The 12,383-nt window shown below is 38.7% G+C and overlaps 1 protein-coding gene across 2 annotated transcripts in view; it reads left to right on the forward strand.

The window, feature by feature from the left end:
• Window positions 1-10,411, forward strand: part of fez2.S (fasciculation and elongation protein zeta 2 (zygin II) S homeolog) — a 28,280-nt gene extending 17,869 nt beyond the window's left edge. The window contains exons 6-9 of one of the 2 annotated variants that reach the window (XM_018265159.2): window positions 1,259-1,339; window positions 6,529-6,604; window positions 7,529-7,594; window positions 8,867-10,411. In XM_018265159.2, the coding sequence (XP_018120648.1) occupies window positions 1,259-1,339; window positions 6,529-6,604; window positions 7,529-7,594; window positions 8,867-8,883 (240 nt within the window). In that variant the 3' untranslated portion in view covers window positions 8,884-10,411. The remainder of the gene's footprint in view (window positions 1-1,258; window positions 1,340-6,528; window positions 6,605-7,528; window positions 7,595-8,866) is intronic. The other variant, XM_018265160.2, reaches the window with a different exon arrangement.
• Window positions 10,412-12,383: the final 1,972 nt, after the last annotated feature.

Raw genomic sequence — 12,383 nt, forward strand, 5'->3', positions numbered from 1 at the left:
TCATTATAATATATAGTTCATAGTAATTAATTCTGACAAATTAGACGTTTTAATCACTGATCATGTAATGATGTAATGTACAAAATAGGCAGACTGCAACAACATCGAGTAAATATTTCTGAAAAAATTACTTACCTGTTCCCCAGTATATCATTTTATTACATTTCTCACACTAAGAATCAATTAAGAAGAATTATTACTCTCATTATTTAATTATAATTTAATGAAACTGTTGTATCTCAAAAATTTGGTGGGACTAAATTATTAAGGGATACTGTCATGGGAAAAAATTTTTTTTCAAAATGCATCAGTTAATAGTGCTGCTCCAGCAGAATTCTGCACTGAAATCCATTTCTCAAAAGAGCAAACAGATTTTTTTATATTTAATTTTGAAATCTGACATGGGGCTAGACATATTGTCAATTTCCCTAAAAAAGTCACTCCTAAATAGGCACGGGCAAATTTAACCTGTTTTGTTTTGCCGATACAGCCGATGAAAATTAGACGAAATGCAGTAAAGTCTATGGGCGACTTTTTTTTTTTTTTTTTTTTTGACACACTACATTTTCTTTCTTACATTGAAGTCTATGGGCGTCATTTCTGCAGCAAAATCATTTGCTCATCCCTACTGCTAAATTTTCCATTTTCATGGATTACCCTACAGCAATGGTTGTGGGACCAACCTTTCCAGATATGGAAGAGCATTGCTGCACCCAGTATTCATCATTAGTTTTAAGAATATCTAGCAAATATGTGTTCAACTCCAAACCTTATATTAATTGGCCTTTCCACTAGGCTCTAGGAGGTATCAAGGAATAGCATTGCATCCAAATCTCATCCTAAATTACCCTTGGGCAGTTTTGCTAAAGCTTACCTACTGAGTTTTAAAGCCCAGCCAGGGCAGTTACTGATCATAAGACTCATTTCACCCTGTGCAACATTGATGAGCCCCAATAAGGGTGTAACCAGCCTGTAGGTGAGATCAGATCAGCGACTGTCCATTGAGGAGCTTTAGTCTATAGGGTGTTCTATAAAAATGTAACATTTCGAAGTGAAACCTCGATTTCTTCCCAGGATTCTGCAGTGCCATGGAAGCAGAGATTAGAAGTTGCACAATTAGTCTATGTCTTCTTGGCTGTATCTCTTTTGTATCTCATTGGCTGCACCCTCTTGTATCCCACTCGCATCTTCCTTTAAGGTAACTAACACTCTATTTTGTCTTCCTTTCTCATTTCTTGCTGTACTTTGGTGTGTGTAGCGCTTCAGCATGGAAGGCTTATCAAACGTCATACAGAGTAGCTTTCGCCAGACATTTGGGAACCCAGGAGGAGAAAAACAGGTGCTGGGATTTTATCTTGACCACCTCTGCTAGTCCGTTCATTTACCCATTTTCTTATTCTAGATGTTATTTTCTTTTTCAGTTTTATGGATAAAAACACCCATTTGTTGTGTTATCTATAACTTTACTTTGCTTACATATATGTGTGTGTAATGATGGAGACGCTGCAAAAAAAATGTATCTTCTCCTTTAAAAACCCATCACAAAAAATGAATGCCAAATGAACATGCTCCCACCCTTTCTCTTAGTGAATATGAGATTTGTTTTCCATGACACCCAACATTACTAATTGGAAAAATATATGCAATGTCCCCGGTGCACTTCTGCCTTTTTCAGTTAGGCTCTGCTATGCTAAAGCCTGCCCACTTTTTTTTTTTAGCAAACCCTGCCACTTTTGGGACTTTGCATTGTACTGTCTAAATAGGGAACATTGAAGGTAAATACTTAATATGGCCAAAGTGATGGTTAAAGCAGAAGTAAACAAAAAAAAAAAAAAAAACCCATTGGCCGCCTCCCTGCTTCCTCCCCGCATAATATTCTACAGGTATGGGACCTGTTATCTAAAATGCTCAGGACCTGGGGTTTTCCAGATAACGGTTGTTTCGGTAATTTGGATCTCCATACCTTAAGTCTACTTGAAAATCATGTAAACATTAAATAAACCCAATAGGATGATTTTGCCTCCAATAAGGATTAATTATATCTTAGTTTAGATCAATACAAGCCACTGTTTTATTGTTACAGAGAAAAAGGAAATCATTAAAAAAAAAATTAGATTATTTGATTATAATGGAGTCTATGGGAGACCGCCTTTCCCTAATTCAGAACTTTCTGGATAACTGATTTCCGGATAACAGATCCCATACCTGTACTAGAAAAAGTGTCCCAAGCAGCAACACTGATTTACTTATGCAGAGTAGCAAAGGCCAGGGCTGCCCTATTCGGTAGCTTCGGATTTCTTTGTGAAGCGAGCTCCGAAATTTGAGCTTTGGTGCATGCGCAGTTGGAAACAGAAAGCTCCATAAATTACCAAAGGTAAAGAAAGGGATCTGGAAAATACCAAAGCTACTGAAAATATAGCACCTTTGAGCTCCACTGTGCTACTCTGCATAGATAGGTCAGTGTTGCTGCTCGGGACTCTTTTAATAGTAGAACACACTATGTGGGGAAAGCACACTATTGGGTTGACTGTGCCTCTGGAGTCCAAATTAGTATCCTCTCAATCTCAGTGTGCACCCCCACCTCAGGTGCAAGGAGTATACATCAATAATTGGGGTTACTGAGAGAAAGGACAACACTGCAGTGCTAGCTGCTGAAACTCGTGCTTTTATTCCACAACATGTTTCGGGCCCCAAGGCCCTTTACACTTGATAAAGGGCCTTGGGGCCCGAAACATGTTGTGGAATAAAAGCACGAGTTTCAGCAGCTAGCACTGCAGTGTTGTCCTTTCTCTCAGTAACCCCAATTATTGATGTGGGGAAAGCAGCAAGTTGAGGGTGGTGAATAGGGGCTTTTAACTTTAGGGGGGTTTACTTCTCCTTTAGTTTACTTATGCCATGGAATCTAATAGGCAAAGTTGCTCTCTGCCATTCCACCATACCAGAATTAAACCTGCTAAAACCACCTGCCCATCTATTTTACTCTGAAAATGGTCTCTGGGTGACAGTTGGGCATATAGCTCATTGTCCAGTTCTGTGCTATAGACATTGCAGGGACCTCCGTATAATAATGTGTCTTTTCTGAGAAAAGCTTAGATGACTGATTTTTTTGATAAAGCAAATATCCTGACAGTTTTTTTTCCCATGATAACTGGGTCACTGGGGGACTTTAATTGGAGTCACTGGATAATGCCTCTCATTACTGCTTGGAAAAACAAACTATGCAGGTTCACTTTCATCTAAAAATACAAATATTTTGATAAATGCTGCTCTCACAATACCGAAAGTTATTTTGCAAAGTATTGATTGCATATCAATATGAACATACAGTCTTGTTCTGTCCCTTAATTTAACCCTGAGATATAATTCTGATGCTGCTCTGTCATACTATTTGCTACCAGACATGATCTCGACTCCCTCATAGAAGCGTTTTGGGTTTGACCTGTCACTGGGCACTATGTAATAGCGTCACTTCTACTAAGAGAATAAAGAGAATTCAATCTTCTTGCTCTTCACAGAAGCTTATTTTAAAGGACAACTAAAAATGAATATGGCTAAAAATACCATATTTTATATACTGAACTTATTGCACCAGCCTAAAGTTTCAGCTTGTCAATAGCAGCAATGATCCAGGACTTCAAACTTGTCACAGGGGGTCACCATCTTGGAAAGTGTCTGTGACACTCACATGCTCAGTCGGCTCTGAGCAGCTGTTGAGAAGCTAAGCTTAGGGGTTGTCACAAATTATCAAGCAGAAAATGAGGTTGGCCTGATGCTACAGGGCTGATTATTAAATTTGGATGCTAATTGCATTGGTTTCTGAGCTACCAAGTAGTAATTATCTGTATTAATTACTAATCAGCCTTATATTGTGACATTTCTATTCTATGTGTACTGTATATTGTGAGTGGGTCGCTAAGCTCAGTAAGTGACAGCAGCACAGAGCATGTGCAGTGAATCAGCAGAAAAGAAGATGGGGAGCTACTGGGGCATCTTTGGAGACACAGATCATTACTGCTAATGGGCTGTGGTTGCCTTGGGCTGGTACAGAAGGCTAAAACATAATGTACAACATTTCTAGCTACTTCTTTAGTTAAGCTTTACTTCTCTTTTAAGGCCCACATTTCAATGGATGTCTGTGGTTTCAATACTCTTCTCTGAGCTTAGCTTTGTTTCTACCTGACTATCTAACCCTATGAACATCAATTGCTAACTAGACTCCATAGCACAACTGGAGGCTTCTCCCTCTGATCTCCCATCCAAAGTTGTGGTGTAATCCCCATGGAGATTATATTACGCTCTCCTGGTTTAAATATTCTCCTTTTCTGGTACAACAGGTTATGTTCAATGACACAGTCTGCCATTTACAAAATCTGGTCATAGAACCAGAAATCTTGTACCTAGAGGGTTATCCCTGTGCTTGAGCTATCTGTCAGGGATTGTGTTAGCCAGGTCTGGTTCTGCAGCTCCAGTATGTAGAACAGCCAAAATATATTGCTGACGTTTCTTTGAAATTGGGTTTAGAGAATTGTAAGTGTAACACTTATCCTAACTGTAGCTGAACTATGCCTTCCATTTCCATTTTGGCAAGCTAACCATTGCTTTCTTAAAAAGCTAAAACCCTCTATTGATGCTCTGCCTTTCATTTGTCCAGCCTGGTGCTGAGCCCATTTTACGATGAGCTGTTCAAAAAACACCTTAAAAAAAAAAATGCTTTTAATGTCACTTTTTATTCTTTGGTGCCCGAATTTGTCCCATTCACTTCAATGGGATATGTCATAGTGCTATGATTTTTGATAAAGATTTATGTTTTGGCAGTTTAGTGATATGTGTGTGACCATCTATTTGACTGCATAACTTGTCCTATTATGTTAATTCTGGGATATGGTGGTGAGAATTTTTGGAAGGGTAAGGCAATATTTCCTAGATACCTCTGGAAGTAGAACAAATGATATTCTGTGACTCCCCCTTGTCTTTATACCACCGGGGTCTTGTCTTCCAACTGACAGTTTGTTCTGCTACAAGAGCTAGAGCTCTGAGAATTCTCCCATTAGTATTCAGGGAGAGAAGAAGGGTCTTTGTAGTTGAGAGTGCAGTGTTCCTTTCAAGGGCTTAGATATGACAACCCCCACCTTGCCAGCCTCATTCTGCAAAGTGGCGAGCTGCTTCAACAGATTCAATAAACAGTCAGGCCCAAGAGTCAGAAAGAGGAGCCCATTGATTTCCCCTACACAGATATTTCTGTTACAGCACGGGTCTACAGCCTTTTTTACCCATGAGCCACATTCAAATGTAAAGAAAGTTGGAGAGCAACATATACATGAAAAAAGTTCCTGGGGGTGCAAAATTTGGATTGTTATTGGCTATTAGTTGCTTCTATGTGAACTGACAGCCTACAGGAGGCTCTGTTTGGCAGTAGACGTGGATTGTATGCAACTAAAGCTTGCCTTTAACCAGGATTTAAAAAATAAGCACCTTTTTTGAGGCCACTGGGAGCAACATCCAAGGGGTCGGAGAGCAACATGTTGCTCACGAGCCACTGGTTGGGATTCACTGTGTTACAGTAATATTCCGGTTACAGGGCTTCCACTTGCTTTAAAACAATTTACAGCCTCTGCTATCCTAATAACCAAAGCCTTACTGGCAATTTTACATTTCTTTCATGCACTTCTAATTCACTGGGTTCCCAGGTCTTGCTCCTCTGCAACCAACTATTCTGCAACATATGGGCACAATAAAGAAAATGCTGTTTTCTCATTTTATAGTCACACAGTTTTTTCCACCGAAACTTTTGCAATAAAGGAGGCGTGTATATCTGCTTCAAAGGTGTAAATAAATGCAAAAATATAGTGCAATGCAGTCTCGCTATATAAAACCCCAGTCCAAGGGTTCGCTAATAATTGGAAAATGCGTGAAGTAGTGAGACTTGCTGGCAACAAGAATAGCAGCAAAAATATATGTAAAAATGACAGTTTATTAGGACATGCATAGCCTAATGCGTTTTGTGCCAAATGGGCACTCACAGCCTATGAGTAAGTGTACATTTGGCACAAAACGCATTAAGCTATGCATGTCCTAATAAACTATTTGTCATTTTTTACATATATTTTTGCTATTGTTCTTATTGCCAACAAGCCTCACTACTTCATGAATTATCCACTTAAACTTTAGCCCCAGTATTGTGTTGTTTCTCAGTGTTTTTCTCTATTAAGGGAAGCAGCGTTCCTCACCAGCAGCATTTTGTGATATTAGGAAGACACTAGCAGGACTCCCCTGCAGCAAAGTACAGAAGATTCATATTGGTGGCAGCCCATGTGTTTTAATGCTATCCAGACCTCTTAATATCTGGTTTTGGTTACACATAGGCTTGTGCCAGGGGATTCAGTTAATTCCCTCATCAAATCAGACTTTCTGTAAGTGTTTAAGAAATGGAATACATTTCTTACACTGCATTTTCCATGCGATTTCTACCCTTTATGACTGTATTTTATAGAATGTTTGAATGAAGCTGTTTGATTTTTATTTTAACAGTATTTGACCACCATCATTCCATATGAAGAGAAAAAAGGTCCGCCTTCTGTCGAAGATCTCCAGATATTAACTAAAAGTGGGTATAATCTTTCAACTTTGTCTCCATTTGTGAAAAAGTTTGTATTTAAAAATACCTTTATTATATAATATCTGTCTCTGTCACAGATAATGTTAAATGGATGGTTTAAAGGAGAACTAAATTCTAAAAATAAATATGGCTAAAAATGCCATATTTTATATATTGAACTTATTGCACAAGCCTAAAGTTTCAGCTTGTCAATAGCAGCAATGATCCAGGACTTCAAACTTGTCACAGGGGGTCACCATCTTGGAAAGTGTCTGTGACACTCACATGCTCAGTGGGCTCTGAGCAGCTGTTGAGAAGCTAAGCTTAGGGGTCGTCACAAATTATCAAGCAGAAAATGAGGTTTGTCTGTAATATAAGCTGATGCTACAAGGCTGATTATTAGATTCTGATGCAAGTTGCACTGGTGTCTGTGCTGCCATGTAGTAATTATCTGTATTAATTACTAATCAGCCTTATATTGTGACATTTCTATTCTATGTGTACTGTATATTGTGGGTCCCTAAGCTCAGTAAGTGACAGCAGCACAGAGCATGTGCAGTGAATCAGCAGAAAAGAAGATGGGGAGCTACTGGGGCATCTTTGGAGACACAGATCTTTACTTCTAAAGGGCTGTGGTTGCTTGGGCTGGTACAGAAGCCCAAAACATAATGTACAACATTTCTAGCTACTTCTTTAGTTAACCTTTAGTTCTCCTTTAACCTTTACAAAATGTATTCAAATCTTTTGGAAAGGGGGGCAGGGCAAGTCCCTTTATCCCTCTGCATGGCGGTCAGTGTTTAAATGATTCATTTCTCAATTCTTATTACACACATTACAAAGTAGAGTTGTAATTCACATTATACATTTTAGTGAGTCGTTCTTTATAGTACTACTGCGCCCTTTCTTTACTGTATTTATCCTATATCTTTCCAGTTCTCCGTGCAATGAAAGATGACAGTGATAAAGTGCCATCGTTGTTGACGGATTACATTTTAAAGGGTGAGCGCACAAAACTTTTATTCAAGGTCTGTTTTGTTATAGTGTTGGGAGTAGTTTTTGAGTGCCGTTATTTATATGGTCATGAATTTATTACAAGTATAGAACCAGAATGCTCGGGACCTGGACATTTCTTCACCATACTTTAGCTTTACTAATAAGTAAATAAACCCAATAGGATTGTTTTGTATCCAGTGAAAATTCATTATATTGTCGGTTGGATCAAGCACAAGGTACTGTTTAATTATTACAGAGAAAAAGGATTTTTTTTTTTTTTAATTTTTTGCTTAAAATGGAGTCTATGGGAGATGACCTTCCTGTAGAATAATTTGAAGATTTTGAATAATAACCCCGTACCTCTACTGTATTACATTATGTGCCTTGCAAATAATGAATTCTACCAGGTAAATTTTTATTGAATTGTTTTTAAATGTTTATAATGGTTTTAATAATGGTGTGTGGGCAGCCATGCTTCAGCCCTACTCTCCCCCTGTCATATATGACAGAGCTTTTACTAATAGTCTCCTCCTATTCTGTCACCTGCCACTAGGTGGCGCATGTTTGCTTATTCAGGTGTGCAGAAGATTCCTGAGCTAATGTATTTGGGGTGTCAGTACCCTCTGCCTCTCACTGTATATTGTATTTAGGATGTGGGGAATATGTGCTTTACAAGCTTAAAGGTGATCTATCGCAAAAATGAGAATTTTATATAAGCTTCATATCACTGAAATAAAAAAACTTTCTAAATACAATCATTTAAACATCGTGTACTATTTATTACTTCCTGCTTTTCAACTCTGAGTTATAAGGGGAGCCACCTGGGACATAACTGTTCAGTGAGTTTGCAATTGATCCTCAGCATTCAGCTCAGATTCAAAAGCAACACTTATGTCCCATGTGGCCCCCCTTAAGGTCGCTGACTCAGAGTTAGAGAGCTGAAAAGCAGGAAGTAGTGTTCTGGCTATTATGTTAGACATCCAGTCACTCCAGTCTTTATACATTATATTTTTGGCTAAGGAACTATGTTAGAAACATTTTTTATTTTGCACAGTCTATCTATTTACCCAGTTTTTATTTTTATACTGAACCGTTCCTTTAATTCTTTTTTTCCCATATGGTAATACTTGTGTAAGAAGAGCCCAACCTGTTTCATTCTGTACAAGACTGCTGTATCTATATTTTAGCTTGGATACAATCCCACAGCTGGTGTTTCTGTGTATTCCTTCCTGTCTCCATAGAAATGCTCCTCATTCTGCTGTTTGTTTTCTCTTGTAGTTCTGTGTCCTACATAAGGAGTTGTCGGCTGCAGTGGATGGCAAGCAGACTGAATCGAGGATGTGACATTTCCTGCGTATGACACAAAGCACTTTCCGTACATCTGTTTCCCGTTTATCTCTGCCCGCAGGCATCATTGCTGGGTTTCTAACCATCCTGTTCCTGTTAGCAGCGGGGTTGTTTAGTAGCATCACCCAGACGTCTCCTCGGGCTGCAATAACCAAGTAATACGCAACTTGAGTTTTCGGCAAACTCCTTCCTGTGACATTAATACATAGAGAACAAATGTACAGTTTTAACCGGTATTTATGTGCCGAAATCTATTTTTACATGAAATGCAACTCGTAGGACACTAATCATTCTCTTGAGTGTTTCGAGGATGGAGAAAGCAAGTGGTCCCACCAAACAGGCGGCTGTCAGCTTATGCACTACTTAATTTGCATCATTTTGTATAAAGGGAACATTTGCAAATTGCACTGACATTATGGGTTTGTTTTTTTTAAATGTCAAAAAATTCTATAAACGCTACAGTGAGTGAATGCTAGCCTGAGCTCACAGTTGTACAGCCATATAGTGTAAAGCAGTGATCCCCAACCAGTAGCTCATGAGCAACATGTTCCCCAACCCCATTGGATGTTGCTCCCAGTGGCCTCAAAGCAGGTGCTTATTTTTCAATTCCAGGCCTGGAGGCAAGTTTTAGTTGCATAAAAGCAGATGTACTGCCAAACAGAGCCTCCTGTAGGCTGCCAGTCCATATATAGGCTACCAATAGCCAATCACATCCCTTATTTGGTACATCAGGAACTTGTTTGATGCTTGTGTTGCTCCCCAACTCTTTTTACATCTGAATGTTGCTCATGGGTGAAAAAGGTTGGGGACCCCTGGTGTAAGGCATGTTTCCATTCTCTATATCAAACGTTGCTCTTGTCTCCATCCCTAAAGCTTTTCATGTAGAAAAATATTTTCTTGGGTATATGAAACATGGTTTGTATGAGCGACATAGCCGTAGAAATGGGAACATAACATCCAGTTATGCTGCTAAAATCAGCCCCCCAGAAGCCATATATCTTCCCACATTCAGCTCTTATCGTGTGTTAAACATATACATTAAAAGCCCAACGTCTATTTTAAATGTGTTAAATAAGTAAAGTACAAGGGCTGCCCCTATACAAATCTCTACTAACATTGTTATTCTGGTGCAGTCAAGCAAATACTGGCCTTCTCTTATTGTCACCTCATCATTTCAGTGTGCACATTTAACATGTTTTTTAAGTGTTTACTTTTACATAACAGTGTTATTTTTTTTTTTTTAAATAAAACCAAGCAAATAAAATGAATTGCAGTGATGTCATTTCACTTTCGTTTGAACGAATACAAATATGAATCGAGTCATTTTATGGAACTGAAGTGCTAGATGAGTGTAGAGTTAGTAGCCTTTGCCCTGACCCATGAAAAGGGAATCTTTGTCTTGCCCTCCTTGTAACTGAGGAAATAAATCTGTACAAAGTGTATTTTAGTATATTATTAAACTTTGCTTTATGGAGAGTAAGAGTGTGGAGATTTATTTCAGAAATGAATCTTGGAATAGTTGTTTTGCAGCCTTTATAGGGTTTGCTGGGGATGTAACAGTTCCTTTGTAGCTGTTCTATTTCTCTACCTTTGTTACGTTGGATGGTGTCGAGAAGATGATCCTGTGCTAAAATACAGACGTACTCTGCACCATTTATTGTACTAAATAGAAGCGCTTGATGTGTGTTTAAAAGAACAGAGAATAGAATAAAGGTTGTGACTAGTTATGGGCGAATTTCTCCCGCTTCGCCTCACCGAAAAACTGAATTTCCCGCAAGATTCGCGAAACGCCAAAAAGTTTGCGAAGCACAAATTTTGACGCCCGCGTCAATTCGCGAAAATTTCAACGCTCACGTCAATTTTGACGCCGGCGTGAAAGTCAATGGCAGTCCAAATAGTGTCGACGTGCAACGGTTTTGACACCAGCGGCTTTTCCGACGTGCATCCAAATTTTTTTGCCGGCGGGGAAATGTAGAAATTTGCCATGAATTTGTGCCTGGCGAATTTATTCGCCCATCACTAGTTGTGACGAGAACAAAATGCACTTCTTTGCATTTAAAAAAACGCATATAAATGCAATGTACATGTTTTACACACTCGACATACGTTAAAAAACATTGGTCTGATATTTTAGATCTGTCACAGTGGTTACAGTGCTGTTCAAAATATATTGGGCAATTTCAGTGTAACTATTTATTTTCTCAGCTGAAACAATCTGTAGCAGGATTATGGATTCTGAGGGACGTTAGAGCTCAGTAACAGCGCTTGGCTCAAACACCCCATAATGGCGTTCAGCTTCTCAAAGCCACGTGATTTTTTAAATTAAATGCAGTATCCTCTTTTAAAAGTCAGTTCTTCAAAACCCTTTCCTGTTGGTCAGCAAAATGTTGATAAATGAGGAAAATATCAAATTTAACAAAATGTTTCCCTAAATTGATATTTACTAAATCTGCCCCAAAGTTTTATTGTATTTGATTGCAAGCTACTATACTGCTAGTGTTGGCAAATTCAAGCAATATACAGGTGTGGGATCTGATATCCAGAATGCTCGGGATAACGGACCTTTCCATAATTTGGACCATCACACCCTAGAGTCTAGAAAATCGTTTCAACATTAAATAACCCCAATAGACTGGTTTTGCTTCCAATAAGGATTAAACATATCTTAGTTTGGATCAAGTACAAGCTACTGTTTTTTTATTACAGAGAAAAAGGAAATAGTTTTTTTAAAAATTTGGATAAAATGGAGTTTGTACATGTAATCGCTTTTGAAAGTCACACTTGTCTTGTTTTTGTACCTCTGGTTCTCACAGCAGCAGATGCAGCTCTTTTCCAGCCATAGACTGCATTATAGAGTCTATAATTTGGAGCTTTTTGGATAATGGGTTTCTGAAAAACAGATCCCGTACCTGTACCTGGTATTCCTTTTGACATTTTCTTGATACTTCCATGCTAGAATACCTTTATCTTGCCAGCTCTCTAAAGATCCATTGAGGCCACAGGTTATCCATGCAGGGCATTGTGGGAAATGTAGTCCTGGCTGGAGAAGATTTCATACCTTAAGATTGTTCCTTTTTGGTCTAAGGACCACAGACAGTTTATCAGATGACCCCCAAACGTTGAATTCAAGTCACAGTACAGTGTAAAGACAGTGAAACATGGTGGCTCAAGCATCATGATATGGGGATGTTTCTCATTCTATGGTTTTGGGCCTATTTATCACATACCAGGGATCATGGATCAATACATCTAAATAAAGTACATAACAAAGGAATGGGATCTGTTATTGGAAATACTGTTTTACAGAAAAGCAACATTTCCATACCTTATAGTTGTCAAAACGCTTTTAGATAGGAAATAGGATTTCCCACACCAGGGAGATAGGATGGAGATGGAGTAGTCGGCATCAGGTACTTGGTGCTGTTTTATTACTACAGGGTCACAGAGC

The sequence above is a fragment of the Xenopus laevis genome, chromosome 5S (assembly GCF_017654675.1).
Source record: "Xenopus laevis strain J_2021 chromosome 5S, Xenopus_laevis_v10.1, whole genome shotgun sequence".
Lineage (NCBI taxonomy): Eukaryota > Metazoa > Chordata > Amphibia > Anura > Pipidae > Xenopus > Xenopus laevis.